The following is a 27,719-nucleotide window of genomic DNA, read 5'->3' as shown; positions in this document are numbered from 1 at the left end:
ATATAGAATTTTGTGGTCTAAATAATTTATAAACACACATTTTGAGAAAAGTGATCACACATTTGAGCAGAAATGAGCTGAAAGATTTTAAGTGCATAAGTATAGAATGTTCTTGCATTAGCAGGTATATTAGTCCATAGGTTTTGGGCATTCGTAGGCATATGAGGCTATGGGCTGAAAAATATTCACGTTGAAAAGTTCTGGGACAGTTTCATGAACGAAATATGGTCAATTAAAACTCAATGGCCAAAAGTGTCATATAAGGAAAGTGCTGTACATTTCTGGACAAACATTAAAAAAAAGATTCAAAATGATACTCAAAGAAAACCACAGAGAAATGTAATGGACTAGGCAAAAGCTTTAGGATGTATAAGTCCATCTACTCAGCATTGAATGCCATATGCGCCAAAAAAGTTTCAATGATATATTCATGCACACTAGATTACACATGTAATTAAACTACCAGGTTAACGATGCTAAGACTCAAATTGAATGAGGTGAGGATGGGAAAGGTGGTGCTGGGTTATTTCTTTATGAGTCCATATTTGTGGTGAGCTCAATATAAACAAGATACAAACTTACCAGATCCCTCAAAAAATCCCACTTTTTGGCTCCCATATCATAAAGCCCTACGCCCCCATCCATGAAACAGCAGACAGCGTGGCCAGGGGGAAGGGAGAAGGCCTGGTTCTGAGTTAGCGTTGGAGGTGGAACAGCTTCACTAGTAGAAGATGTGTGATGGTTTTTGGTTGGAGAGTGTGCTGAAAAAGCTTTATTTAAAGATATAAAACATATTATTGGTAAATGTGCAATTTATTAAAGCATAAGCTAATTTTCAAAGGTCTACAACCATCTTACAGTTCTAAAAAGCTGAAACCACCACAAATATTGAAATGAAAAATGTTATATACAGAAAAATGAAAAACACAATACAGTACAATTATAACTTTACAAATAATACTACTAAAGCACATTGCATGAATTTGTTTGCTATAGTGCATACTTTTGGGGACGATAAGAATGCAAATAATGTTACCTATAATACAAAACAACTATGCTCCGAAATGCAATCTTAACATTTGAGCAGCATTATCACCAGTTTCATACAGAAAATAAGCTTCTTTTTTCGGAAACTGGCACTGTTTTTAAAGAGACAAAATGTTACATGTGACAGAGATAAAGTAGCACAGCTATTGATGGTCACCGTATTTTATTTGTTATATTAGATTATGATATGTTATTTTGGAAGCTATTCTACACATTAGAAGAAAGCATACTCCCGAAATCAATGACTGGTACAGATTTCTAGGACTACTCCCAGCAATCACTTTGAATACCAAAGTCCAAAAAATAAACTCTAAACGAAAAGGAGATTATTTTCCACTTTTTCAAGCAGACCTCATGAGCTCGCTAAACGTTTTCATCAGAACAGAGGGTATAAGTCTTCGTAAACTCCTTTTGACATGTATGCAGACTTTTCACAACCATACCCTGCTTGTGGTGAAATGAGATAACAAACCAGAAACAGAAAAAATGCTCAAAAGCCAGTGTAACATACTGCATCCTTTTTAACTGTGTGAAAATACCCATTAAGGCATACGCTATTCTTAAAGGACAGGAGATGTTCTCTCACTCCTTTCCCCACCAATGATCCTATAGAAATGTAGATACTAAACACATGCTTGGATACAGGAAGTAACATTAGTAAAGCCAATTGGTCTAGACCGCCTAAAGGGCGGGTGTTATTTGTTATAATGGGCGAATAATTCTGTGTTTTGCATTTGAAAGCACAATGTCTGAGACTGAAACCACAGTGCTATAAAAATCACTCTTCAGGTCTGAGAATCAAATGAACTGGATTACACGTGCTATCGATTGTAATTTAAATGCCTAAAGAAAGATTAAAAATGCGATGTATTAAATCACAGGCATACCTGATATTATGTGTCCCACTTCGTTTAGAATGAAGATGAGAGAAAATGTTTATGTCACAGCAACATTTCTTAGCTGCTTCTTGTGGGGCCCTTATTTACATCATGGCCATGGCTTTCGTTGTTTGGGCAACCCCTAATACAAGAGGATGTATTTTGTGTCTTTGTAGAATGCTGTAAACGAAGGACATTGTTGTTCGATGCTTTTTATGCAGGGACTGAATGAGTGCTTTCAAGTGAGCGAGCTAGACAGCTTCGACAGTGCTTTCAATAGAGCGCTGCCTTAATGGCTACAGCGAAGCAAAGACAGTGCTCTAACCTTTACAGAAGGGCTATTTAAAAGTAATGTCCTGTGATTCTGGTACTTTTGGCATCAGGAAGTAAGTAAGCACTGGTAAGCCTCAATAAAAAGGACAAAGGCAGCCTTACCTCTTTGGCCATCATTATGAGTGGCCTATAAATTCCATTGGGGGGGGTAGCAGGCGCATCGGAATGACACGTATTGTCTATTACACTTAGGGTTTTGTGAATCTCTGTGTGTGAGATAAGGGAAAACGTGTGGTACTCAGCACTGAAAACAGTATTCCAAAGTTATTCTTCAAAAACTTGGAATTCCTATTATTTCCCTGCATCAAAAATCCAGAAACACTGCGTTGATGTGGCAGTAGCAAAGCATGTGCTGTGTTGATTTTCCAGCTGCAAAGCCGGCGCTGCGTCAATTCCACAACTGCCAACCAAGTGCTGCATTGGACTCAAAGTAGGTGCCACGGACGTCGATGATATGGTGCTCGGGACTCATGCTGCGGCGATTTTTCTGACACACAGCAACAGCGAGCTGGGGCCTGCTGTGAAATCCATAGTCAATGCGGCAATCAGGAACCTCACTGCGGTGCAGTTAGCGGTAATGCAATGATCCTGAACAGCAATGCAACGAGAGAACAGGCACTGGGAATCGATGAGTGGATTTTCTCTTTAGATTACCAGGTGACACTTCCAAGGGCCCAGTAACTGGATTTGCCACCACTTGGCAAGTCAGGACTCTCAGCAGAAAAGCTCAGGCACCAGTAGGTGAAGTCTTTGATAGTCCTGAAACTTCGTACCAGGAGGCAAGCATGCACAATCCCTTGGAGAACCTTGAAAGTAGGATGTACAACCCGGAGGCGAAGAGCATATATAAAAGTGCATTAAAAAAATGTCATGCCCTCAAACGCCTGGCTATCAGGAATTTTCTAGCTAAGCAAATTAAAGAGTCGGATAATTAATCTAAGGAAGTGTTCAAGATCGTGCAAGATTTTATGAAACCTCAAGCCACGATGAGCATGATCAGGCCATCAGTTGATTTATGTAGAGATCTGTCTAACTTCTTCCAGGAGAAGGTTCACTCCATATATTCTTCCTTTCCGGTTTCAAAGTATTGTACAACTTCCTCACTGACTGCAGATTCTCCGTGTCACTGGTCTAATTTTCGACCTTTCTGTCCGACCTTGTCCCTGCTAGACCTAGCTAGAACTAAGTCTGGCTCGCCTCTTGATCTTTGCCCTGCTAGTTTTTTTAACCAGCTGGCCTCTTTTTTTAATCCACACCTTAATGCTATTTGGAATGCTTCTTTGACGTCAGGTAGTTATCCCTCTGTTTGGAAAAATGTTTTTGTTCTGCCTATTCTGAAAAAGATAGACGCAGATCCTGGCTTACTCAAGAACTATAGGCCCATCTCCCTTCTGCCCGCTCCTGCAAAAATACTGGAGAAGGAAGTCCAGAGACAGCTCTCCAATTATCTGGAATCTAATAACCTCCTTCATGATTCCCAGTCGGGTTTTAGGGTGGGCTATAGTACCGAGACTGCGCTGTTGGAGGTGGCGGAAACCATCGGAGAATCCCTAGACCAGGGATGCTGTGCCATGCTCGTGCTGCTGGACTTGTCTGCAGCATTCGACACGGTCTCGCACTCGATTCTCATAGACCGACTGGCACCGCTGGGTATCTCGGGGACCATCTTAAATTGGTTCTGCTCTTTTCTGGAGGGGCGGTCTCAGCAGGTTTTTCTGTGCCCTCATGTCTCCTCCTCTTGCTCCATGGTATGCGGAGTCCCGCAGGGCTCGGCACTTAGCTCCACCCTGTATAATGTCTATCTGGCTCCATTGGCATTGTTTGTGGAACATTGTGGAGTGAGAATTATTTCTTACGCTGATGATACTCAGCTTGTGTTTTCCTTTAAAGACACTGATAAGGCTGCGTTTGACAGCTTCAGGCATTGTCTAACTAAGATCTCCTCCTGGATGACGGACAATTGCTTGAAATTAAATACTGATAAAACAGAGGTGATGTTTTTTAACTAATCTTCACCCCCACCGGCTGATCTCTGGTGGCGAACACAGTTGAATCTCCCTCCTATCCCTGTCTCCTCAGTCAGGAATTTAGGTTTCAAATTTGACTCGAAATTGTTGGCCAAGGCTCAGATAGGTCAAGTTTCCAGAGCTTGTTTCTGGAAACTCAAAACCTTGCGAAGATTTCTTCATCTGTTGCCGATGGACTGTCGGGCCACTATAGTCCATGCCCTTATTACATCTCAGCTGGACAATGCTAACAGCTTATATTTAGGTTTGCCAGCTTATTTTATCCATAGGTTGCAGACAGTCCAGAATGCTACAGCATGGTTCATCAGAAATGTGCCCCTTAAACACCACATCTCCCCTCATCTGCAGAGCCTTCACTGGCTCCCAGTGAAAAAGAGAATTGAATTTAAGGCATTGTCTCTTGCTTTTAGAGCCACAAGAGATAGAGGTCCAGGATATCTGAAACAGAGACTTCAGAAATACCATCCGTCCAGGATCTTGCGTTCTAATTCTCAGATGCTTCTCCATATCCCTCGCTTCTCTAAAGCCAGGATTGGTTGGCGAGCCTTTGCAGTGAGAACAGCCGCTCTCTGGAATGCAATGCCTTACCATCTGCGTAAAGCAGAATCAGAACCTACTTTCTGGAAGGCATTGAAAACCTGGCTGTTTGAATTGCCTTGGCTTGTCCCTTTCCTCCCTTTCTGACTACTCAGCGCCGGGACACTGCCGTTGGTGGTAGCCGAGCGCTTTATAAACTCCATGGTATGGTATGGTATGTAGAAAGCAAAGTCCAGTCCTTTCACTCCCAGGATAGAAGCGGCAAGCGGCATGCCTGCACAGCAAAGCAAGTGGCAGCCCCTCCTACAGTAACCAGCTTTTCTTCCTGGCAGAATGTCCTCAGTCCAAAACACGTATAATCATTTCTGCCTTTGAAGTAGGAAAACTTCAAAGGAAAATCTTTGTAGTGAAGAAGGCCCTGCATTTCCATGCCAAGACTCTAGACACACTACACAGGTGAGGAGACAGCTTGGTGTGAGGACAGGCACAGCCCAATTCAGGTGTCAGTAACAACTTTTCCCACCACTCTAGCACCAGGATATGCAAGCCACACCTGGAATGTGTCACAGGAATGTTGTTAGAGCTATTTTGGTGGGTACTATGGATATGACCTCCATGTGCAAATTATGTCCATGCACCCACACTGGGGAGCCCTATATGATAGCACTAGAGAGCTTATCCCTTCAACCCCGCAACTGCAGAAGAAGAGATTCCCATGCTCAGGTACCAGCATGCAGAGTGCTGAAATCATAGAATGTTTTCCTTTTTGTTTGGCTCCTTTTATTTTCCAAGTGGCCCACTGAGCATGATGGGGTATGAGTTCTGATGAGAATTGTGAGTTTCATACCATACCTGGTGAATGATAGGGCTTTTTTCTATTGTGTTGCTGAACTATAACTGTTAGAAATTGGGTTTCTGATTGGTAGAGGTATTCACCCTGTACAAGCAGGACCCAGAATCCTAGTCAGGGTAAGTCACAACACACCTAAATTAACGTGTGCTCACCCTCTGAAGAAAGGCTGCATCCCCCATCACCTCCTCTTAGAACACGCTGCTTAACGTTACCTGCTTAACGGACGTCTGTACGATAAATGCACACTTTTTGTTTAAAATAGAAAGTTCCGTCTTTCAGTGTTTTCAGTTGTGTTTAGTAACTTTTTAAGTTGATGCAGTCTTTAAAATCTCTCCATAGCCCCTCTCTCACATGTATTTCATTTACTTTAGCGCCTCTTACCTGCGACGGGTGTTGGAGCACTTCACATCACACACACATACAGAGACAATGAATCAAACATGTGTAAATCAGTGTAAAGAAATGTTATATAAGACAAAGGGTGTAGGAGCAGGATTCACATGTCATCCCTACTGTTAGGCATTTTTTTAAAGTGCTTGGCCTGGGAAACATAAACTTAGGATTCAGAATCTAACACCGTGGTTAGGGTTGACTTTACTAATAACAATTTATTTCGACCCAAAGAAACATTTTGTAGCAAATTTAGGATAATCAAAGAGTGACAAAAAACAGCTGAATGCATTGGCTATTTAAATCAATGTGAAAAAAATACTAGCTGCAGCGTCTTCTTTTGCTAACGACAAAATGAAATGTCGATAAATACAGATGAAATTACCAAAAAATAAATATGGAAAAATACAGACGGAAATAGTAAAAAAATAAATACCATAAAACCGGGAGCCCTACTTATACCCAGTTGTGCCTTTGAAGTGGGAGTGACTAGAAAGAAGGGTCTTCAAAGTGCACAGAGGTCCTTTCTTCCTTCCCTGACTCCAGACTCATTACAGGGTGTTATACAGCCCTTTGTGTGTGGACAGGACACAGCCTTTCCATGGCTGTGCCCTGCTTCTCTCTCCCATCCTCCCAGGAAGATCCATCAAGTCACATCTAAGCTCCCTTTGTGTGTGGCTGTCTAGAGGGAACATACAAAGCCCAGCTATCACCCACCCCAGACTAATCAGAAACAGGCTGCAGGCATAAAAGGAGCAGAAAAATGCCAACTTTCTTAAAGTGGCATTTTCAAAGTTGTAGTGGTAAATTTGACTTTACCATTAAAGAAGATTTATCATTACAAATCTATAGGTATAAAACATGACAGATCTACGCCCTCACAATCAGGAATTATAGCTTATGAACTTCACTAAGGAATCCCCAATGTTATACTATGAGAGTGGTAGGCTTCACAGTTTTAAAAAACTAAATTGGGTGTTTTTCACTACCAGGACATGCAAAGGTTTGAAGTACATGTGCTACCTTTTGATAACACAGCACCCTGACCTATGGGGTACCTAGGGCCTCACTTAAGAGTGATTTATGTGTAATACAACGGGAGTTTAAGGCTTTACAAGGGTTTTTTAATGCCAAGTCGACATGGAAGTGTAAACTGCACACACAGGCTCTGTAGTGGCAGGCCTGAGACATGTTTAAAGGGTGATTTGAGTGGGTGGCACAATCAGTGCTGCAGTCCCACTAGTAGCATTTAATTTATAGGTCCTGGCCACATGTGATGTAATGCACTTTACTAGGAACTTATAATTGAGTTAAATATGCAATTGTGGATGTATCAATCAAACCATTTTTAGGGGTGGGAGCACATGTACTTTGGCACTGGTTAGCAGTGTTAAAGTGCTCAGAGTCCTATGGTCAACAAAAAGGAATCAGCAAAATATGAGGCAAACAGGCAAAACTATTTGTGGAAGACCACCCTACTGCTGTCAGTTACAACAATAACTAAACTTTAACTATGTTTTTCCTGAGTATTACAGCTTTTTTTAATGATCTACTGCACTCGACAGCCTTTTACCCATTCTATGCAATGTATGACCTTCGGTCGTGCGCAGCTAGGGTTGGTTGAAGGGTGGATAATCCCTTTTATGCTTGGCGTTGATATCTGCGCAGAGGGGATTACAGAACTGGCACAAACAAACAGAAGACAAACTCTTCCAAATGTCTGAAAAATTTTGTTCGGATTTGCAACACATTTTTAAGTGGCCATCTTGATGATCCTCATATATTCGAACATACAAACATAAGTTAAACCTGCTGAAAGTACACCAATTCTCATTTATAGTTGTCAAAAGGTGCTAAAGTTGAAAGAAAATCAACAATTGCGTTTTCAACTGTAGGGTTATACAAAATTGTTAACTCATTCAAGCCCAACTGGCACATTTTTCAAATGCTAATCTCGCAAAAACTACTGACCAGATTTACACCAATCTACAAACAGCATTTCTTCTCAGTAACGTTCTGAATTCTGCAAGCATCCAATAGACATGTTTTGCTGAAGTAATGGATACAAATTTCCATTAGAGCTAAAATGGGAAAAGAGAAGTTTTTGACCCCTCCTCTTCCCAAATTGCTTTTCTGGTGCATGGAACTGCATGAAAAATGGCATGCATGCTGGACCATAGATGCTGTATATACAAATGGAGGGGCAAACATGTTGTAGATGCATCCATGAGGACCACATTTCTTTCAATAGAACACAGGTTGGAGCCACAATTACACAGCGAGGACTGTTTATATGCCAGGCACCAGAAGATGGAAGGTGCTGACCACCGTGGGTCCAACTTTCCCACCTACACACAGATTCACATAAGCATTACACTTCAGAGAGTATTGGATGCACTTACAGGGAAGAGTCCAAAAACAGCAGTTATTAGCAGAAAATGGCCTACGCATTTCGGCCTTGATCACAATGACAGCATTGCGATAACGCACCACTGTACCTTGCACTGTGTTCTGGCAAATAATATAATTTTTGATGTCATAATTGTTTTACTTATTGCAATGATTTCACATGCTAAAATGTCGGTAGTATCCAAAGATATAGTTAGAGCATGGAGAACGGGCTAGTTAATGTTAATATAGTGTGATAAGTGAGGTGACAAGACTGTGTACGGAAGTCTAGGAGTAATATTTAAAGGGTGTGTATAAGTATAAAAGTGAGTTAGCAATATGACTACTAGTAATCTGAAGGCAGGGCTTAAATGATAATTTAAACGGATAAGTATAAGTTTTGAATTTGTTTTGTTTGTGTAGTTTTAGGTGTGTTTGGCATAAAGAAGATAGAAACAAGTGCATTAGTGGTGCATAAATCATAAAATTAGGAGATAACTACAACTGTAGAATTTCTAATGTTTGTATACCAAACATAAATAAGTTTTCCTAACCATAACTTATGTTTAACCTTTGTTTTTTGTGTGAATTTAAATAGTTTTTATAATGTGATTGTTGTATTATATGTCCAGGTTAATTTACAGGAGTGTTTTTATGTGGAGTGCGGTACAATATAGTAGCGGATAGTGTTGTAAAGTGTACTCTGGTACAGTATATTGTGGCATAGTGGAGAGGAGTAAAGTGGAATGAGGGATAGTGGAGTAGCGTATAGTGGAATGGCATACAGCAGAGTGGCATAGAGTGGAGTCACAAACAATGGAGTGCTGTACAGTGTACTTGGATACAATATAGTGGCATATATTAGAGTTCCACTGTAGTGGTGTACAGTGCAGTGGTATACATTGAGATAGTACACAGTGGAGTGTGGTAAAGTGGATTTATGTCCTGTAAATATTAAAGAGTGTATTTGTGTACACTGTAGTTGAGTACAGTGGAGAGCAATACACTGAAGTGTTGTACAATGTTGGGGCCTATATTGGAATATCCTGTACTGAAATAGCTTACAGTAGAGTGGCGTACAGTGGAGTGTGGTACAGTGGAGTGGTGTAAACTGAAATAGCGTACACTAGAGTGGTGTACACTGGAGTGCTGTACAGTGGAGTGAGGTACAGTTGAGTAGTGAACAGTGGGCTTAAATAAAGTGGAGTGTGGTACAATGTAGTATTGTAAAGTTACATTGCACAAACTGGAGTGGAGTATATTCGAGTGCCACACAGTGCAGTGGTGCCGAGCAGTATAGATTACATACAGTGGGGTACAGTGGAATATGGTACAATGCAATAGCGTATAGTGGAGTAGCAGAAACTGTAGTGTGATGGAGTGGAGTACCATAGAATTTAATAGTGTTTAGTATAATTACGTTGAGTATAGTAGCTTTAACTGTTCAGACGTAAAGTGGAGTGGCATATAGTGGAGAAGGGTACAGTAAAGTGGTGTACAACTCAATAGGTTTATTTATAGAAGAGTAGATAGTAGTCACATACAGTGAAGTGTCGTTTAGTGGAGTGGTGCAGAACATAGTCTTGTGAAGCAAAATAGCATACAATCAATTGTGGTACAGTCCATTGGGGTATAGTGCATTTCAGTACAATGGAGTGGCATAGAGTGTAGTAGCGAACACTGGAATAACGTACACCACAGTAGTGTACCATCAAAAGGGCCATAGTGGAATAGTATTTAGTGGAATAACGTAAATTGGAGTAGGGTATAGTGGAATAGCATAGAATTGTGATCAGTACTGTTTAGGGGCATCCAGTGAAGTGGCATACGAAAGGGAATTAGAATACAGTGGAGAACAGTATAATAGCGTAGAGTATAGTGATGTACATGGCAATGACATATCATGCAGTTGGGTGGAGCAGAGTGGACTAAAGGACAGTAGATTAGCGTAGAATGTAGTGGTGCATACTGTAGTGTTGTAAACTGGACTAGCATACTATAAATTGCATACAGTGGAGTGGCATGCAGTCAGACAGTGGAGTGGTTTAAAATAGGGTGAGTAAATTAAAGGAAATGTAGCATTAAAGTGTGTCAAAAGATGTAATTATTTTCTCTCCTAAATATATATTGTAATATGTAAATCTTGTGGGGTTCCCCAAACCTGCTTTAATGCAATGTAATTTGCATACATTGTTTCACTGTCCGTATTGCGAAATACCTAATTGTGATTTTGCTAAAAGTTGGCAGAATTAGATATTATGATGCACAGATGTTTATTTTGGGTAGTGCAGGTAAGTATTGCAACTAATTTATACGTTTTAATTTATTTAAACTCTTTGAGATCTGTTTGTGTGGTATTTTGGCGAAATATGGGTGTATTTCGCTGAACTACTATGGTACATACTGATGCTCAATGACTGGCTAAATACTGCTTTTACAAAAGCTAAAGGCAGGCATGTTGTTTTTAGGTACACTTTGGCCGTGTTCTGCGCTATGCGTTCCGATATAGGTAAACATTTGGTTTGGTATTTTTGCCCTACCTATTAAAATTTTACTAAAGTGGTAATACGTATTAATACATTTCTTTATATTTCTTTGTCTAAATAGGGTGTAGCACTGTACTACCGCAGTACCACAAAATTATTTTGTAAGGTTATCATTTTGGTTTCTAAATTTCTCCATATTTTGTAGCACTCTACAAGGAACAGTATTTTCTAAGCAGCATTGTAATTTTATTGTAATTAACACTGCTATGTACACTTTTTTAAGCATATTTAAATATGTTAAAATTCGGAAATACATTTTAGCACACTATATTTATAAAATATAGGGGCATATTCTCAAGGAGTTATCACCGTGTTAGCGGCACTTTTCTGCCGCTAATATGGCGATAATTTTATTGCTCTATTACCAAGCTGTCGCTAACAGCCGTTAGCAACAAGTTGTAGGCGAAAGCATCCATTTTAAAGATCGCCACTTCTGTTAGCGATAATTATATACAGGAGAGGCACTCCCGTGCAAAAATGCACGCAAACACCACTACTCCATATTCACAAGGGGATCCTTGAACTTCTGAAGACCCAAAAATCTGTCTGTAACTGGAGTTAGAGCCAGTAACTTAAGACCAGAAAATAACTGGTCTTAAAATTGGGGATAACACTTGGGGCCACATCTCAGCAGGTTTTGGTGCTGGACAGCGCTGCAAGCAATGTTGCAGCGCTGCCCTGCGACAAAACTACAGTTCAGGAATGCGCACCATCAATAAGATAGTGTGCATTCCTGGTCCCCATTAATGAAAAGTGTTGCAGTGCTGCGACAAGACAGCGTTGCAACACTTCGCATTACGCCCTTCTTGCGACAGCATGGATACGCTGTATTCACTGGACAGCACTTCGTGACGCAAGTGATGCCAGATACGTCAGGAATCCTGACGTATCTGTCTGCGCTAAAGTCACACATTGCTGCAGCTGTGTCACAACCATGATGCAACTCCAGCAATGCTTGGGGCCAGCCTATCACTGTGGCACTGCGTCACCCTCACGCCTGTCATCAGGCAGGCGGAAGGTACTGACGCAGTGCCGTTTATGAGGGGTGTCCAAATGTTGGTGCTGTTGGAGATCCATCGGTGGTGGTTGCGCGCTGCGGTGTCATCGTTTGGAAGTATTAGAGTGTTAGTGCAGAGGAGGGAGTTGATGAGAAGTTCTTCGGTGGTCGTGATCCAGCTGCGAGGTGGTGCGATGATGGCAGAGGTGTCCGGTGGGCAAGGTGAAGACGTGATATTACCAATGATGGTCGGTCTGGGAGAGTCCACTGTTGTGGCTGTAGTTGAAGTTTCTGCTGGCGGAGTGATGTTCTCAACCATGTGTGCTGCAATGTGGCTTGTTGAGGTGACTTGCGGCTTGCGTCTGATGTATGGGACCTTCCCCAGGAGGTGGTGGTGTCTTGGTCACAGGGGTTGTCCAGGTGGAACTTGGTTCACCGAGTTGGATGTCGTTAGTGGATGGGAGACCCTGGGGTGCAATGAGGTCTACAATGGTATAGGGGAATGGGGGGCCATGATCCAGGGGGCCTGCACATGAGGGTGCCGCAGAGAATGTGCTTGGGCTTGGTCCAGATCTGGAAGTTGAGGTGGTCCATGGTCACCCTTGGGTCATTAGAGTGCGTGGTCAGTCGGAGTGTGCTTCTGTAGGTGATGACAATGCCTCCTCCTTGATGGTCGGGGTGCTCCTTGCGGGTGATACTGCAGCCGTCAGTGATGGTGATGGCGATGTCCGGTCCGGAGCAGAGGTTGGTCCTGGCAGGCGAGGTGGCATCCAGGTTTGATGGCGAGGAGGGTGGTGGTGTCGTAGTGGTGGAGTGTCCAAGAGGAAGGCTTCTTGGCCGAGAGGCAGACGGACGCAAACGGTGTAGCCTACGGGTTGCCATTGGCATGGGAGACAACCATGACAATGCAGGCAGTACATCGTTAACAACGCAACTCCGACAACGCAGGTGCCTTTACATCGCATTTGATTACAACACATTGTGGGGTCAGTAATGGGGTAATTTAACGTTTTTCGGGTGGGTATGGGTTTCGGATGTAAAATATGAGAATTGTTGAGTGTTTTGGGGTAAAATATAAATATTGGGGTGTGTTATGGGGCTCAAAAAGGAATTTCAGGGTTCACGTTGGGTTTGGGGTGCGAAGGTTAGTTTTGGGTTGCACTCACTGGAGTGGGAATAGTGATATTAATGTCTCCGCTATGCAACACCTTCTCTACTGTTGCAATGTGCCTAGTATTAGTATGCATTGGTTGGGAATGCGATGTTATGGCATGCGTGGCAACCACTTCTGTGCCTTTGGCACAAGAGTGGTACGCACGCTGTGCATGGGCACACAGCGGCCGCCATTGAAAAGTGCTGGGGGGCTGAACAGCTGTTTTGTGGTAAAAGCTGGAAAGAACACTGGATGAGGCGTGGATGCAGGGATGTGTGTGTGAGCGGGTGTTGTAAAAATGTTAATAAGGGAAGTCTTACCTCGAAGCCGGGTCCCATGTCTTCGTTGCTCCTGCTCTCCTGCGTCTGCTTCCAGGAACAGGAAGTAGGCAGCCAGGCTCCCTCCCCTGAGCCAATGAGACCACTGCGATGTGGCGGTGGGACTGGTAATTGGCAACAGGACAAGGCATGCAGCTAGGGGCTGGAGGGGTGGGCATGTTCTCCATGCAGGCTGTAATTCAGCCTGCATTACGAACAGGGAAGTGCACATGACTGCTTTGGGCTGACCAAACAGTCATTGCGCACTTGAGGGGGCATGCCAATCCTCCCATGCCTTGCTCCGTGCTTGGAGGAGTCCTACCCACCCCCCCACCCGCAAAGGAAACATAGCACGGTTACATCAGTAAGTTATCATCATGTGATGATTGTTCCTCTTCTGCACTGCTTGAAATCAGTGAGGCGACGCTCTTCCACCATAGCGGATGAGCCGCCACTGGGGGTGTGTCATCTACGTGTGCTAGGCCTGGGTGACTCGACAACCAGGCGTCCTGCGCTATGCGTCCCACTTTTTCCTTACCTGGACTTTATTGACACTTTGGGGCAATCCGCTGCACTCTCTCCAAATCTGTGACTCAGCCAGCAGGAGCCTCAACCAGGTGGGATTTCACAAGCCTGGGTACAGCAGTTGACGCCAAGTCCGCTGGTGAACCTCCCGATGCAGTTGATGCAGCAGGGTCCCCTTAGGCGTGAAGTTGCAGCGCTCCCACCACACAAGTTCAGCGCAGCTCAGGGGCCTCACCCTCCACAGCGTCCGGCCAGCCCAACATCATCCGCCCTGTGATGCAGAGAGGTGTCACCCACCGTTGGTAATCACTCCGTGCACCCCGGTGTAGTGGTGGATCATAGTATGCGATGCAGACCTCCCTACTTTGGGGCGCAGGAGCGCCTCTACTATTAACAGCTCCAAGATGCACAAGGCGGTCTTCTCACACAGGTCAGCAACATGTCTCAATGCGACATGCCAGACTTCACCACCATGTACGGGCGTACGTCGCGCCTCAATGTCTACCGCCACGGTTCATTGACTCCACAGCTCCTCCACATCCCACTCCAGGCACAGATCCAGCGAGGCATCCAGGCACCAGACGCAGGTCCAGCAAGGCATCCAGGCTACAGACGTAGGTCCAGCGAGGCATCCAGTCTCCAGACACAGGTGCAGCGAGGCATCCAGGCTCCAGATGCAGGTCCAGCGAGGCATCCAGGTTCCAGACACAGGTCCAGCGAAGCATCCTGGCTCTCATCCTGGTCATCCTGGATGTTGGGTGGCTTGCAGGTGTTGTTGATGTGTGCTGCACTTGGCCCAGGCTGCTCCATTCTACATTTTTTGGGTTTTTCATACCTATTTTCTATTGGATGTTGACTAATAAGCTATTTTTAGCATTAGAGACAAAAAAATCTCACACTGGGCTGGCGAACGTGAGCTTTTTTGCCACTAATGGGCCTATCGGTAGTTTTCGCCCACTAGCGCCGGATTTCCTATCGCCTTCGCGCTGATGTTAGCGGCAGTTTTTACCGCTGTTCCCTGACACTATCGCCTGTTAGCGGCATGTTGTAAATCCGCTGCTAACACGGCGATAATTTCACACAGTACACGGCGATAAGAAAATACACACTAACTGAGGTTAGCGATAGTTTTTGCTGATTGTTGAGAATATCCCCCATAATGTCTTACAGTGTAGTTCCAATTTTACATACGATTTTTAAAAACATCTTTTTTAGGTACTGCAGGAGTACCGCGGTACTCCGTAATGAAAAAAATATATATATAAATTTATTTAAAAAATTCCCTACATATTTACAAGGCATAACACAGGGAAACTGGAGCTGAAAAGAACATGGCTACTTTTAACTTTTGTAAAGGTAGTCATTAGCCAATCAGCCAATGACTTATCATCGCACTATACCTTGGTAGTACCACGATACTATAGCGGTCATAGATATATCTACATTTAAAACACTTAAAACATTTATCAAACGTACCCTACTTACCTGCCATACCGCACAAAAGCATCTGCGCACCGTAATATATCATCCTGCCAAATTTCGTACAAATCCAACTGACGGTTTTCACACTATCAGTGATTTCATAAAACATGTCTTGACTGTTGTAATTTTTGAGGTCATAAGCAGTACATGGTGAAGGTGAGAGTTATAGCTACTTCAGGTAAATATAAATGAATTTCAGTGATTCTTTGAGTTTATAACATTAGGTTTTAAGTGACATTTTCACCTAACTCTAAAGTCATTTTAACCTTTTTTCAGTGAACTTCTAGGGTATTTTGTTCATATAAAGTAACAATATAAAGGGAAATATAAGGGGAAATCATTTAAGTAAGGCAGGCCTACTGGTTTTGTCAAAGGGTCAAAACACCAAAATATAAAAAGTAGGCTTATTGGCTTTATCATGGGGTCTTCACCTCAACATTTATAAAGCAGACCTAGGTGCCGATCACGATCCGGTAAAAACCGGGTACGAACCGTCGGACAGAGCATATTCTCCGTCCGACGCGTACCCGGTCATCAAAATATACAAACATGGAATTACGATTCGCACGGAAACACCATTTCCGTACAAATCGTACAAAACCCCGACCGACGAAAATAAACATACAAATGTGATCCGGGAAAGCGCCAATGTGACGTCGGGACGCACGCAGCCTGCCATTCACGAACCAGGAATCACGATTCGCACCAACGTCATCCCGCACGGTGAATATCTTCCGGCTGCCAAAAACTGCTGGGAAATCAGGACGACGCGAACAAGGAGTACCTGTACGCGACGGACAGACATGGACCCGAACCTACGTGTCATCCCGGCCCTCATAGCAGTCGACCTCCTCTACAGGTTCCGCCGCAGATGCCGCAGAAGGTCAGAACAAAAAAGGGAGGGGGGAAAGGGGGGGGCAGGACCAGAGGCAGGCCACAAAACCCCCACCAAAGTCACACAGCACACATGCCCTGGACATACCTGACCCCCAGGCCCTGGTCACTATGAGGGGGTGGGGGTGTGTCCAGCAAAGCCAGCGACCGCCACAACGGAAGTGCTTGACGACGCGAACCGGCAACACAACAATACAGGTACGTCCCGTACCCACGCCTTAAGAGCGTGGGTACGAGTCGTACCCCGCCCACACCTAAGTCATCCCAACAATGGCGGGACGGCTGTACCCACGTGGCAAAGGCCTGGGTACGGCCCGCACAAGCATCACATAGCGTGGGGACGCATATGTACGGACCGTACCCCCACCCCAGTATGCATGGAGCGTACCCCCAACCGCAACAGTGTAAGTACGACCCGTACCCCCACCCGCGGACGTATGGAGCGTACCCCCACCCCAACAGTGTAAGTATGACCCGTACCCTCACCCGCGGACTTATGGCCCCACCCCAACCGTGTATGTACGACACGTACCCCCACCCGCGTATGCATGGAGCGTACCCCCACCCGCATACGTATGGAGCGTACCCCCCACCCCAACAGTGTATGTACGACCCATACCCTCACCCGCAGACGTATGGAGCGTACCCCCACCCCAACAGTGTAAGTACGACCCGTACCCTCACCCGGGGACGTATGGAGCGTACCCCCACCCCAACAGTGTAAGTACGACCCGTACCCTCACCCGCGGACATATGGAGCGTACCCCCACCCCAACAGTGTAAGTACGACCCGTACCCTCACCCGCAGACATATGGAGCGTACCCCCACCCCAACAGTGTAAGTACGACCCGTACCCTCACCCGCGGACGTATGGAGCGTACCCCCACCCCAACAGTGTAAGTACGACCCGTAGCCTCACCCGCGGACGTATGGAGCGTACCCCCACCCCAACCGTGTATGTACGACTCGTACCCTCACCCGCGTGTGTATGGAGCATACCCCCACCCCAACCGTGTATGTACGGACCGTACCCTCACCCGCGTACATATGGAGCGTACCCCCACCCCAACAGTGTAAGTACGACCCGTAGCCTCACCCGCGGACGTATGGAGCGTACCCCCACCCCAACCGTGTATGTACGACACGTACCCCCACCTCGTATGCATGGAGCGAACCCACACCCGTGTATGTTCTAAGCGTACATATCGTGAAATAGGAGGGGTGGGTGCAGAGTCCTCCCAGCAGTGCACAGAGACAGGAGGGGTGTGTGCAGAGTCCTCCCAGCAGTGCCCAGAGACAGGAGGGCTGGGTGCAGAGTCCTCCCAGCAGTGCCCAGAGACAGGAGGGGTGTGTGCCTATCACTCCCAGCAGTGCCCAGAGACAGGAGGGGTGTGTGCAGAGTCCTCCCAGCAGTGCCCAGAGACAGGAGGGGTGTGTGCAGAGTCCTCCCAGCAGTGCCCAGAGACAGGAGGGGTGTGTGCAGAGTCCTCCCAGCAGTGCCCAGAGACAGGAGGGGTGGGTGCAGAGGCCCCCAGCATTGCCCATGGAAAAAAATAAGCCACAATTGTCAGTCAGGTGCACAAAGCCCCTGCAGTACATGTAACACATGTGTGCGAGGCTGGGAGTACACACATGCATACAGCCTAAAAGGGAACATGTCCACATGAAGTCATGTCAACAGACTACATACACAAGTACAGTGATCACCAAGGATGCCACGAATGATGCAGGTGGAGACATCGCTCTGCATGCATGGCCAAAGTTGAAGGGGTCCGTCACACACCCAGCTAATGTACACAGCTCAGCGCTAAATATTGGGAACACCCTGCAGGGAAGATGTCAGGGTACACAGAGGAAGGAATACACCTTGGGACAATTTCACCATGCAGTAACTGCTTACATGAACAGAGAAACCTAGCTAACACCTTGTGATGGCACACAGATATCAGGGTCCCCCTATGACCAGCACACTACTACATTTCCCACACACCCAACACATGATCACCACCCAAAATCATGTAGCAGCCCCACCAACAGCAACACCACAAAAGCAGTAGTGCTCTAAGGAAAAATAAAAGGCTTTATTCAGCATTTCCAAATAATGTGTGTGTGGATCAAGTTCAATCTTTACAAAACCCATAGGGCAGTCCATGAGTCACAGCTGGATGGGGGACACAGTGGGACGCGTGTCCCCTAGCTTGCCTGCACAGTCAGACTCCTTCGTCTTCCACAGCGGGAAGGGCATCATGTGGGGGGGAAGGACCAGGCACCGCAGGGACATGAGGGCGAAGGGTAGGCGTCGTGGGTGCAGGGATGGAGGACTCCACCACAGGGGGTGGGGCAGGGCCAAAGTCGGAGGCCAGGATGTCGCTGCACACCTTAGCAAGGTCCTCCAGCGTCTCCCCTGCACCCGAAGGAACCACAGGCCCCAAGGAGGGGGGGGTGGAGGGATGGGTCGCAGCGCCACTGGGGGAGGGTGTGGACAGGGGGGGGACTCAACCACCCTGACCGGGGACTCCCTTGACCGCTTGCGGGGTGGTGTCACAGTGGGGCTCAGGGACAGAGCGGCCATGAAGGAGTCCTTGCCGGATATGTGGCCAGGAGAGCTGAGGGGAGGGGATTTGGAGGGAGTGGATTGGGTGGAATGCGGACTCCCACTCTGGCTGCATGACTTACGTTTGCCCCCCGACCCAGTGGGTGTGCCTACTTCACCCTGTGTGTGCGTGCCAGGAGGTGTGCGTATGACCTTCCCTGCTGGTGTGGTGCCTGTGTCTGTTGTGGTGGGTGCATGATGACGTATGGGTGTACGTGGGACAGGCATGGGAGTGGGAAGTGTGGATGGGGCAGGGGTAGGGGGTGGGACGTAGCGCTGCAGGAGACCCACTGCTGCAGTCAGTGTTGAGTCTATGGACCTCAGCAACTGGCGTTGGTCAGCCTGCGATGAAAAAATGCCCTCCAAGTATGCCTCCATGTTGTGCAGCACTTGGCTGTGGCCATGGAGGACATTAAGGATCGCAGCCTGACCAACCTGCAACTGCCGCTGGATGTCCACAGACTCGGCATTGGCGGCAGCAGTGGAGACAGGGGCAGGGGGTGCGGTGCCTGGCAGGAAGGAGACATGTGGTGACCGGGCACGCTGGGAAGGGACACGAGCAAGTGGGAGGCGGCTGATGGCAATGGAGGGGGCGGGGTGCGATGTTGTGCCGCTGTCAGCTGCTGGTGCAGCCTCCGCCCACTCGGAGAGATCATCCTCGGACCCGTCAGCTTCATATTCTGTCGTGCCAGTGGACAGGTCCTCGGCCTCACTCTCCTCCGCCTCAGTACCACTCAATGTGCCAGCCACGATGTCAACGCTGGCACTGGTGCTCGGTCCCTCCGCTCCGTCTGTGCTCATGGCTCCCTCCGTGTCCCCCGACGATGCTGTGGGCAAGGTGAAGAGACAGCAATTAATCACACACCTTTATACATATGTCACATGAGTCCAATCTACATAGGTTACAGTGCATAGCCTGCAAAGAAAGATCAGTAACATCTACAAAACAAGGTACAGATGTAGGGCATGCAACACACAGTTGGTTGACCCACCATGCCAATGAAAATCCATGGAGAGCATGACACAATAGCAAATGACATGAAATGGAGTTTGACATAGGAGCCAGGCCCTGGGGACAATCCAGCACTGTATCTGCACCACACAGCGTTGCCGAAAATAGGGATGAGGAGGGACCATATCCATGAACTTGAGGCACATGCTGCATAGGTAATACTGAAAACATGCCCACCATGACTGGCTCACTGCACCTTTAGTGTATGTCCAGACAAACATCACACACTGGCCAGACCTAGCAAGGAGAATTCTGGTTTTGATATGTAGGCTTGGCCCGCACCAAGCACCCCCTACATGAGACAATTTGTTGAGACACAGGTGGCACTTACATCTCTTAGTCTGGGTGAAATACACAGGGGCTGCATTAATGCAAGATTGGACGCCAAATACCCAAGGTGCGCCTGTCCAAATAATCATGTACAAATGGCCATCATCAGATGATTGTAACAAGACACACAGGCACTGGCCACTGTGAGTATGAACAAGGAAAATCAGGTCAGGCTGTACAGTGGACACTTGTACTACATTTCACGTCAATATACATGGTGCCAGGGGACAATGGCACAGAGCACAACCTATGCTGTAGACACTGAGAGTGTCCACGTTTTGTGATGACACACATGACACCTATGAAAATATGCCCCAGGGGACAGTAGTGGCCACAAAACTCCATGGTCCTGAATGGGAATGACTGCAACACACGCCACCATCCCTGCACTATGCGTATCGCACACTCATGCACATCATGTCACAGGCCACAACATAGGACATGCGTGCTGTAAGGCATGACACTTGAGAGACTAACTCCCATGTCTGGACTCAGCATCAGTGCCAACTGACGTGGAACCCACATGTACTGAACTGGACAGGGCACAGGCAAGGTCCCCAAACCTGTTACACACCACCCCCACACATGATGCTACAGGCATAGTTCACGTGGAGAAAGCGCCAGCCTTCATTACCTTGTGAAGGAGTGACTACACACAGACCAGGGAACACATTGCAAGGAGGGGAAGGGAGGCAGGAGAGCACAGCTATACTGTGGGTAACTGGATCTGCACAGCACCTTTAAACCCTGGCAGTGTATCCATGCAACTGAGCACTTACAAATGCTGGTGACACACAACAAACACACATGTACCTACCCCCTTCCTGCTGCTGCTTCTCCTGTAAGTGCCTCTCCAAGTCTGGAAATACCACCGCCAGCACACGCTTGTGGATGTGGGTCAGACGGCGGCGCCCACGGTTCTTATGGGTCTCAGGTGAGTCCCCCAGCAGGACCCGTGCGATCCTCCGCGTCCAGCACCGGATATCCTGCCAGCGTTTCCTCACCTGGGCCAGGCACCGCTTGCGACCATCCGCACTCCTCACGGCACTGACGGCGGTCAGCCATATCTGCTTCTTGGCAGAGGCGCCTACCTGTGAGGATGAACAAGTGACACTACATCAATACACCAGGCACATGTCACAGAGAGACATATTAGAACAAATTTGCTGTTTACAACAAGGCATAGTATGCATCCAACGCATTGCACCTTTGTCATAGGGACATGATCCTCTGGGGAAGGGCAAAAGCAGTACGTGCCATTGAAAGTACACAGGTGGAATGAGGGCAACTACACAATCAATGATCCAGGCTCACACTGTGCATCACAAGCTACACCAGGATAATGTGCAGCACCTCTAAGCAGTCACATGCCACAGGCCACTGACGCTACCGCAGCAGAGTACACAGACACACACAGGCACAGGACATTCACCTGCCATTGCCAAATGCAGCGACAAACCTCACTCTGCACATGTGCCACTAGACGGGGGGGGGGGGCTCACAGGTGTGGGGCTGGCTCTGCACGTCAGACACACAGCACTGCTCCCTGCTCACATCACATGGGCAGGGTATATCCATCCCTCATGCAGCCCGGGTGCTACACTCCACATATGCACCCACCCACATGACAGGGGACTTACACACACACCGATTTCCAGGGAACAAACACATCATGTAGACACTCTCAGCACAGGTACACAGAACTAACACACATCTGTGGGTACAGTCACCTGTCACACTGGGCTGACCACATAATCACAAGAGGACTGTAGAGGCTACATTCCCAGGAGGACAAGACAGGCAGAATGTGGCATGCACCATGCAGTGATTGTCCCAGTAAACACAATGCTAGTGAGGACGGCAGACATGCACCACAGCATGCTCTGGCTGGGAGACATCAGGCATTCCCCCCCTGGAACCCCCCCTACAGTACATAGCATGTGTGTCACACCTGGACACAATGGCAGAAGTCACACTCACAAAAAAGGGACACGGTCTGTGCTAGTGGACTCTGCACTCACCTGATACCCTGGTCGCCCATACAGCAGGGGGTACTGTGGGAGGATCACATCCAGCAAAGCCAGGTTCTCCTCCAGGGTGAAAGGCTGTGACCTCTCCACAGACCTTGACATGGTTCCAGGGAATCAGTAGCAGCAGCTGGGTTGTCGAATACAAAGATGTGCAGGCAAGTGCTCCCTCATGGGACCTGGCTGCCTTATATCTGCCTTGCTGGCCTGTTTCATGCACAGGAGTACAGAGTGATTGGTCACTCACATTTGCATCCTATGTTTCCTCCAATCCCTTCAAACCTAGCACAGTCAGTGGGTTCTTATTGTGTTTTTTTCTTCAGCATGATGTCAACTCCAGAAGCACATTGCAACAAAGTAGATTCATTCAAACTGACTACTGCTGTGCACCTGCTTAAAAAAATTCTAACTTTAAACTGGGTCTCCATGACAACCAGCATGCATGTAGGCCTTTATACTTGTCCCTCATGTGTCCCCTATGTAATTTGGAGCTTCACACACAGGTACGGTGCGTCCCGGGGCCCTAGGGCACCCCAAATGCATATCAGCGGCCCGTACAGGCATGTGTACGGTCCGTCTCACTATGGGTGTTTTCGCGTATGCGTACTCATAGTGATAGTGAGCGTACAGGCGTGTGTACGGTCCGTACCACTATGAGTACGCATACGCGAGAACACCCATAGTGATAGTGAGCGTACAGGCGTGTGTGCGGTCCGTCTCACTATGGGTGTTCTCGCGTATGCGTACTCATAGTGATAGTGAGCGTACAGGCGTGTGTACGGTCCGTACCACTATGAGTACGCATACGCGAGAACACCCATAGTGATAGTGAGAGTACAGGCGTGTGTACGGTCTGTCTCACTATGGGTGTTTTCGCGTATGCGTACTCGTACACCAACCCGTCGAAGGCCATCTTCAAGGCGGTTAAAGATCTTATGGCCAAACGGACTATCTCTTTAGCCGAGAGCTCTGTTCCCCATTGTGAATCCCTGGCTTCCTATTTCTTGGGAAAGGTCCAAGCCATCTATCAGACTTTCCCTAGTATTGGGGTTCCGCTGGGAAGTTCCAATGAGACACTACGTCAGATCGCCCTGCCCTCATTTCCCCCTCTTACCTCGGACGGGTTTGACAAACTTGCTCTGCAAGTTAAATCTGGATCTCCATCTGATCCGGTAAAGCCTGCTCTCTTTCGAGACCAGACCTTTTTGGGGCGCCCTGTGGTGCGCTCCCTTGTCAACCTCTCTCTAGAGTCGGGGGTAGTTCCAGCTAAATGGAAGCAGGCGGTAGTGTCTCCGATCATCAAAAAACCCTCCTTAGACCCGTCTAAGCCTGAAAGTTTTCGCCCTATCTCGCTGCTACCTTGGCCGGCAAAGTTGACAGAGGCCCATGTCAATCTGGCCCTGTCGGAACATCTAGCCCGGACCAACGCCCTGGACCCCACACAGAACGGTTTCCGTGCTGGTCACAGCACGGAGACCGCTCTCCTCGCAATGGTGGCTGCGCTACGAACGAGCATTTGTTGTTGGTGGGTACACTCTGTCTGTCCTGTATTTTGCGTAGACTTCCAGCACGACCGCTTCTCCTGTCCTACTTATGTCCATGTGCTTTCCATGTAGGGGACGCTGGCTATCCCAACATGCCATGGCTGATCACACCTCTCCGCAACCCCATCACGCCGGCCCAGCTCCGCTACAACACCGCCCATGGCCGAACAAGGCGAGTGATAGAGAGGACATTTGGCCTCCTGAAGAGCCGATTCCGATGCCTCCACAAGACCGGCGGCGCCCTCCCATATGCCCCGGCAAAGGTCTGCAAAATCTTCATGGTCTGCTGCATGCTGCACAACATGGCAGTTGAGAAAGCTGTGCCACTCATCCTGGATCAAGATGATCAGGACCATCCACCCGTGGAGGACGAAGGTCTTGGCAATGGGGCTAGTGATGTGGAGGATGTGGTTCCGCAAGAGGATATCCGGACTCGGCTCATACGCGACTTCTTTGCTTAGTGGTGAGTACCAGTGTCTGTGTGTGCACGCATTGGTCCCTGTGTGGCATGTGTTGCGATGTGTGTGTCCATCTGCATGTATGCCACGTGAGTCAGAGGTGTGTGTGGATGTGTCACTGGAGTGATGGTGCCAGTGATGTGTATTTCCCCAGTCATAATTGTGACCTGGCATGTTGTCATCCTTACATGTGTCGAGTACATGCACATGCAAGTGGCTGTGCTTTTTGTGGCTGACTTCTTGTGTGTCTCTCATCCCCAGGTACTTGCGCATGCCGTCTGCTGGTTGCATTGTTGTGGCACTGCTATTCCTCATGGACACGTCATCGTGTGCTGACTCAGCGTTACACGCACGGACAAGTTTGGAAGTCTCCTTAGGGTAAGGGATGCACCAGGGGTGTATTGGGAGTGGCAGTTGTTTACGATGTATGCACACTGCCCCTGTTGATGTTTGGTTCCTCTGCAGACATGTCGCATCACCATGGTACACATGACATGCAGCTGGGTATCTACGTGCTAGGTTGGATGCGGGTCAGACGGCGGCGCTGATATTGTTGGATCTCAGCGCCGCCTTCGACACTGTATCTCATGGCATCCTCCTGCATCGGCTTGAGGAGATCGGTGTCAGTGGTCTGGCGCTGCAGTGGTTCCGCTCCTTCCTGGACAATCGTTCCTTCTGTGTGGCTATTCCTCCCTTTTCGTCCAGTTTCCAGCCTCTGGCCATGGGGGTTCCGCAAGGGTCTTCGCTAAGTCCCACGTTGTTCAATCTTTACGTGAGACCGCTGGCTGATGTCGCGAGGCAGTGGGGCCTTACTTTGGTCTCATATGCCGATGACACTCAGCTGGCGGTTACCCTTAGCGGAGATGTCCATCAAGACGCCCCCAGGTTTCAGTCCGGACTGAAGGCGGTGGCTTGCTGGTTGACAGAAAACTGTCTCCAGCTTAATGCCACAAAAACAGAGGTGATGGTTGTTGGGAAGGGAGTGGAGCTCTGGGGCGATCAGTGGTGGCCTTCTGAGCTGGGCCCCACTCCGTCCCCTGTGTCGGAGGTGAAAAACCTTGGGGTCTGGTTGGACGCTGGCCTTACCTTTATAGGACATACTAAAAAAACGGCAGCCTGCTGTTTTGGTCTATTAAGAGGTCTTAGACCAGTCCTTAAATACTTTGATGCCCCTACCAGACAGCTTGTAGTCCAGGCTACTATCATCTCTCGCCTGGACTACGCTAGCTCTCTTCTGGCTGGGGCCAATCAGGCTGAGTTAACGCGCCTACAGCGGGTTCAAAATGCTGCGGCCAGGGCCATTGTTGGCCTACCCAGATTTTGCCCGGTGGCGAATGTCCTTCACTCTTTGCATTGGCTCCCTGTAAGGAAGCGTATTCTTTTCAAGGTCCTTTGCTTGACTTTTAAGATATTAAGAGGTATAGGCCCTGATATCCTGTCCAATCTTGTCTCCTTCTATGTCCCCACTCGTAGCCTCCGATCTCAGGGCCAGGCCCTTGCTGTGGTCCCTAGATTTAGACTCGGTCGGATGGGGGGTCGTTCCTTCAGCGTGAAAGCTGCACTAATTTGGAACACCCTCCCAGTTGAAATCCGTCAGTTAGACGATTTGCTTTCTTTCCGAAGAGCCATCAAGACCTTTCTGTTCTAGTTGTCTATCTTAGGCGTCCCCGTTTCTGTTGTGTTGTGTTCCTCCTTGTCTGTGCGCCGGGACGCTCCTTCGCTGGAGTAGCTGTGCGCATAATAAATCAATTTAACATAACATATTGATAGTGAGCGTACAGGCGTGTGTACGGTCCGTGCCACTATGAGTACGTATACGCGAGAACACCCATAGTGATAGTGAGCGTACAGGCGTGTGTACGGTCCGACTCACTATGGGTGTTCTCGCGTATGCGTACTCATAGTGATAGTGAGCGTACAGGCGTGTGTACGGTCCGTACCACTATGAGTACGCATACGCGAGAACACCCATAGTGATAGTGAGCGTACAGGCGTGTGTACGGTCCGTACCACTATGAGTACGCATACGCGAGAACACCCATAGTGAGACGGACCGTACACATGCCTGTACGCTCACTATCACTATGGGTGTTCTCGCGTATGTGTACTCATAGTGGTATGGACCGTACACACGCCTGAACGCTCACTATCACTATGAGTACGCATACGCGAGAACACCCATGGTGAGACGGACCGTACACACGACTGTACGCTCACTATCACTATGGGTGTTCTCGCGTATGCGTACTCATAGTGGTACGGACCGTACACACGCCTGTACGCTCACTATCACTATGAGTACGCATACGCAAGAACACCCATAGTGAGACGGACCGTACACACGCCTGTACGCTCACTATCACTATGGGTACACATACGGCAGCACTCCCATAGTGATAGGGAACGTACACAGGCCCTCTTAGCGAAAGTACGGTGCCTTTCACACATCACAGTGGTGACAGGCAGCACACAGGAAGGAATAGGGCTGACATACTTGTCCATGGATGGACATCAAAGCATTGTCTGGGCAGTACTACATGTGTGGGGCACAGGTGTGAAAGGCTGTGATGTGGGACATTACTCCTGAGTGGAGAAGGCACCAGATGTATGATGAGATGTGTACAGATGTTATGTGTGACGGTGCAATGTGTGCCAGGCATGCCCTTAACTCCTTTGACATGTGTGCATGTCGTACTGCACACTTGGGATGAGCATCACTGGCATGGCACGGTCAACAACACACGCAAGTGTCCCCTGATGCCCGGTACAGGGGTTACCACACCAGACATGTCACTACCCACGGTGCACGATGTGACTATGTCATGTATGTGTGGGGGGTTCCCATTAGGTTGATGTTGGAGCTCCCTCAAAAGCATCAGCTGTTGCAGCAACCAACATGTGTCTGTGTGTAGATGGACATGGCACACTGTTCCGCACACCAGGCCACATGTGGTATCGGATGTGAGGTGCGTATGTATGCATGGGACACGGAGTAGCGTAACAAGGACATGTCTGCATCCTCTCTATGAATGTGTGGTGAGTCATCACATGTACACCTTCATGGCAAGGTGTGGCTCTAGACCTGTGGCTCTAGTGTTCCGCTACCAGTCTCTGCAATCGACATCCTACTTCTGCTGATGTGTGGATGTATGTCACTCCTGTGTTGCGTCTGGCTGTTCACTTACAATGGGACACAGCTAATCCCATGCCATGGCATGTGGAGGTTCACAATCTCCGTGTGTAGCTGGGTCTTGGTAGGAGTGTCACCTGCCAGCCATACGTGTCCAGGGCATGTGGCACATACCTGACTCCGTATGTCGCATATGTGTATTGACAGATTAACATGTGCTCAGCACCAAAAAATTGTTGTTGTAGTGCACTCACTCT

General features: G+C 47.7%; 1 protein-coding gene across 4 annotated transcripts in view; it reads right to left on the bottom strand.

Annotated features, from left to right (window-relative positions):
- WDR17 (WD repeat domain 17) overlaps positions 1–27,719 on the bottom strand; it is a 1,003,384-nt gene that overhangs the window by 602,095 nt on the left and 373,570 nt on the right. For all 4 annotated transcript variants that reach the window (XR_014978161.1, XM_085641859.1, XM_085641857.1 and 1 more), the window contains one exon: positions 583–770. Coding sequence is in view for 3 of the 4 variants with exons in the window: in XM_085641859.1 (XP_085497985.1) it covers positions 583–770 (188 nt within the window). In the remaining variant the exon portion in view is untranslated. The remainder of the gene's footprint in view (positions 1–582; positions 771–27,719) is intronic.

Source organism: Triturus cristatus, chromosome 2_2 (assembly GCF_964204655.1).
Source record: "Triturus cristatus chromosome 2_2, aTriCri1.1, whole genome shotgun sequence".
NCBI classification, from domain to species: Eukaryota; Metazoa; Chordata; class Amphibia; order Caudata; family Salamandridae; genus Triturus; species Triturus cristatus.
This window is presented reverse-complemented; position numbering and strand designations above follow the sequence as displayed.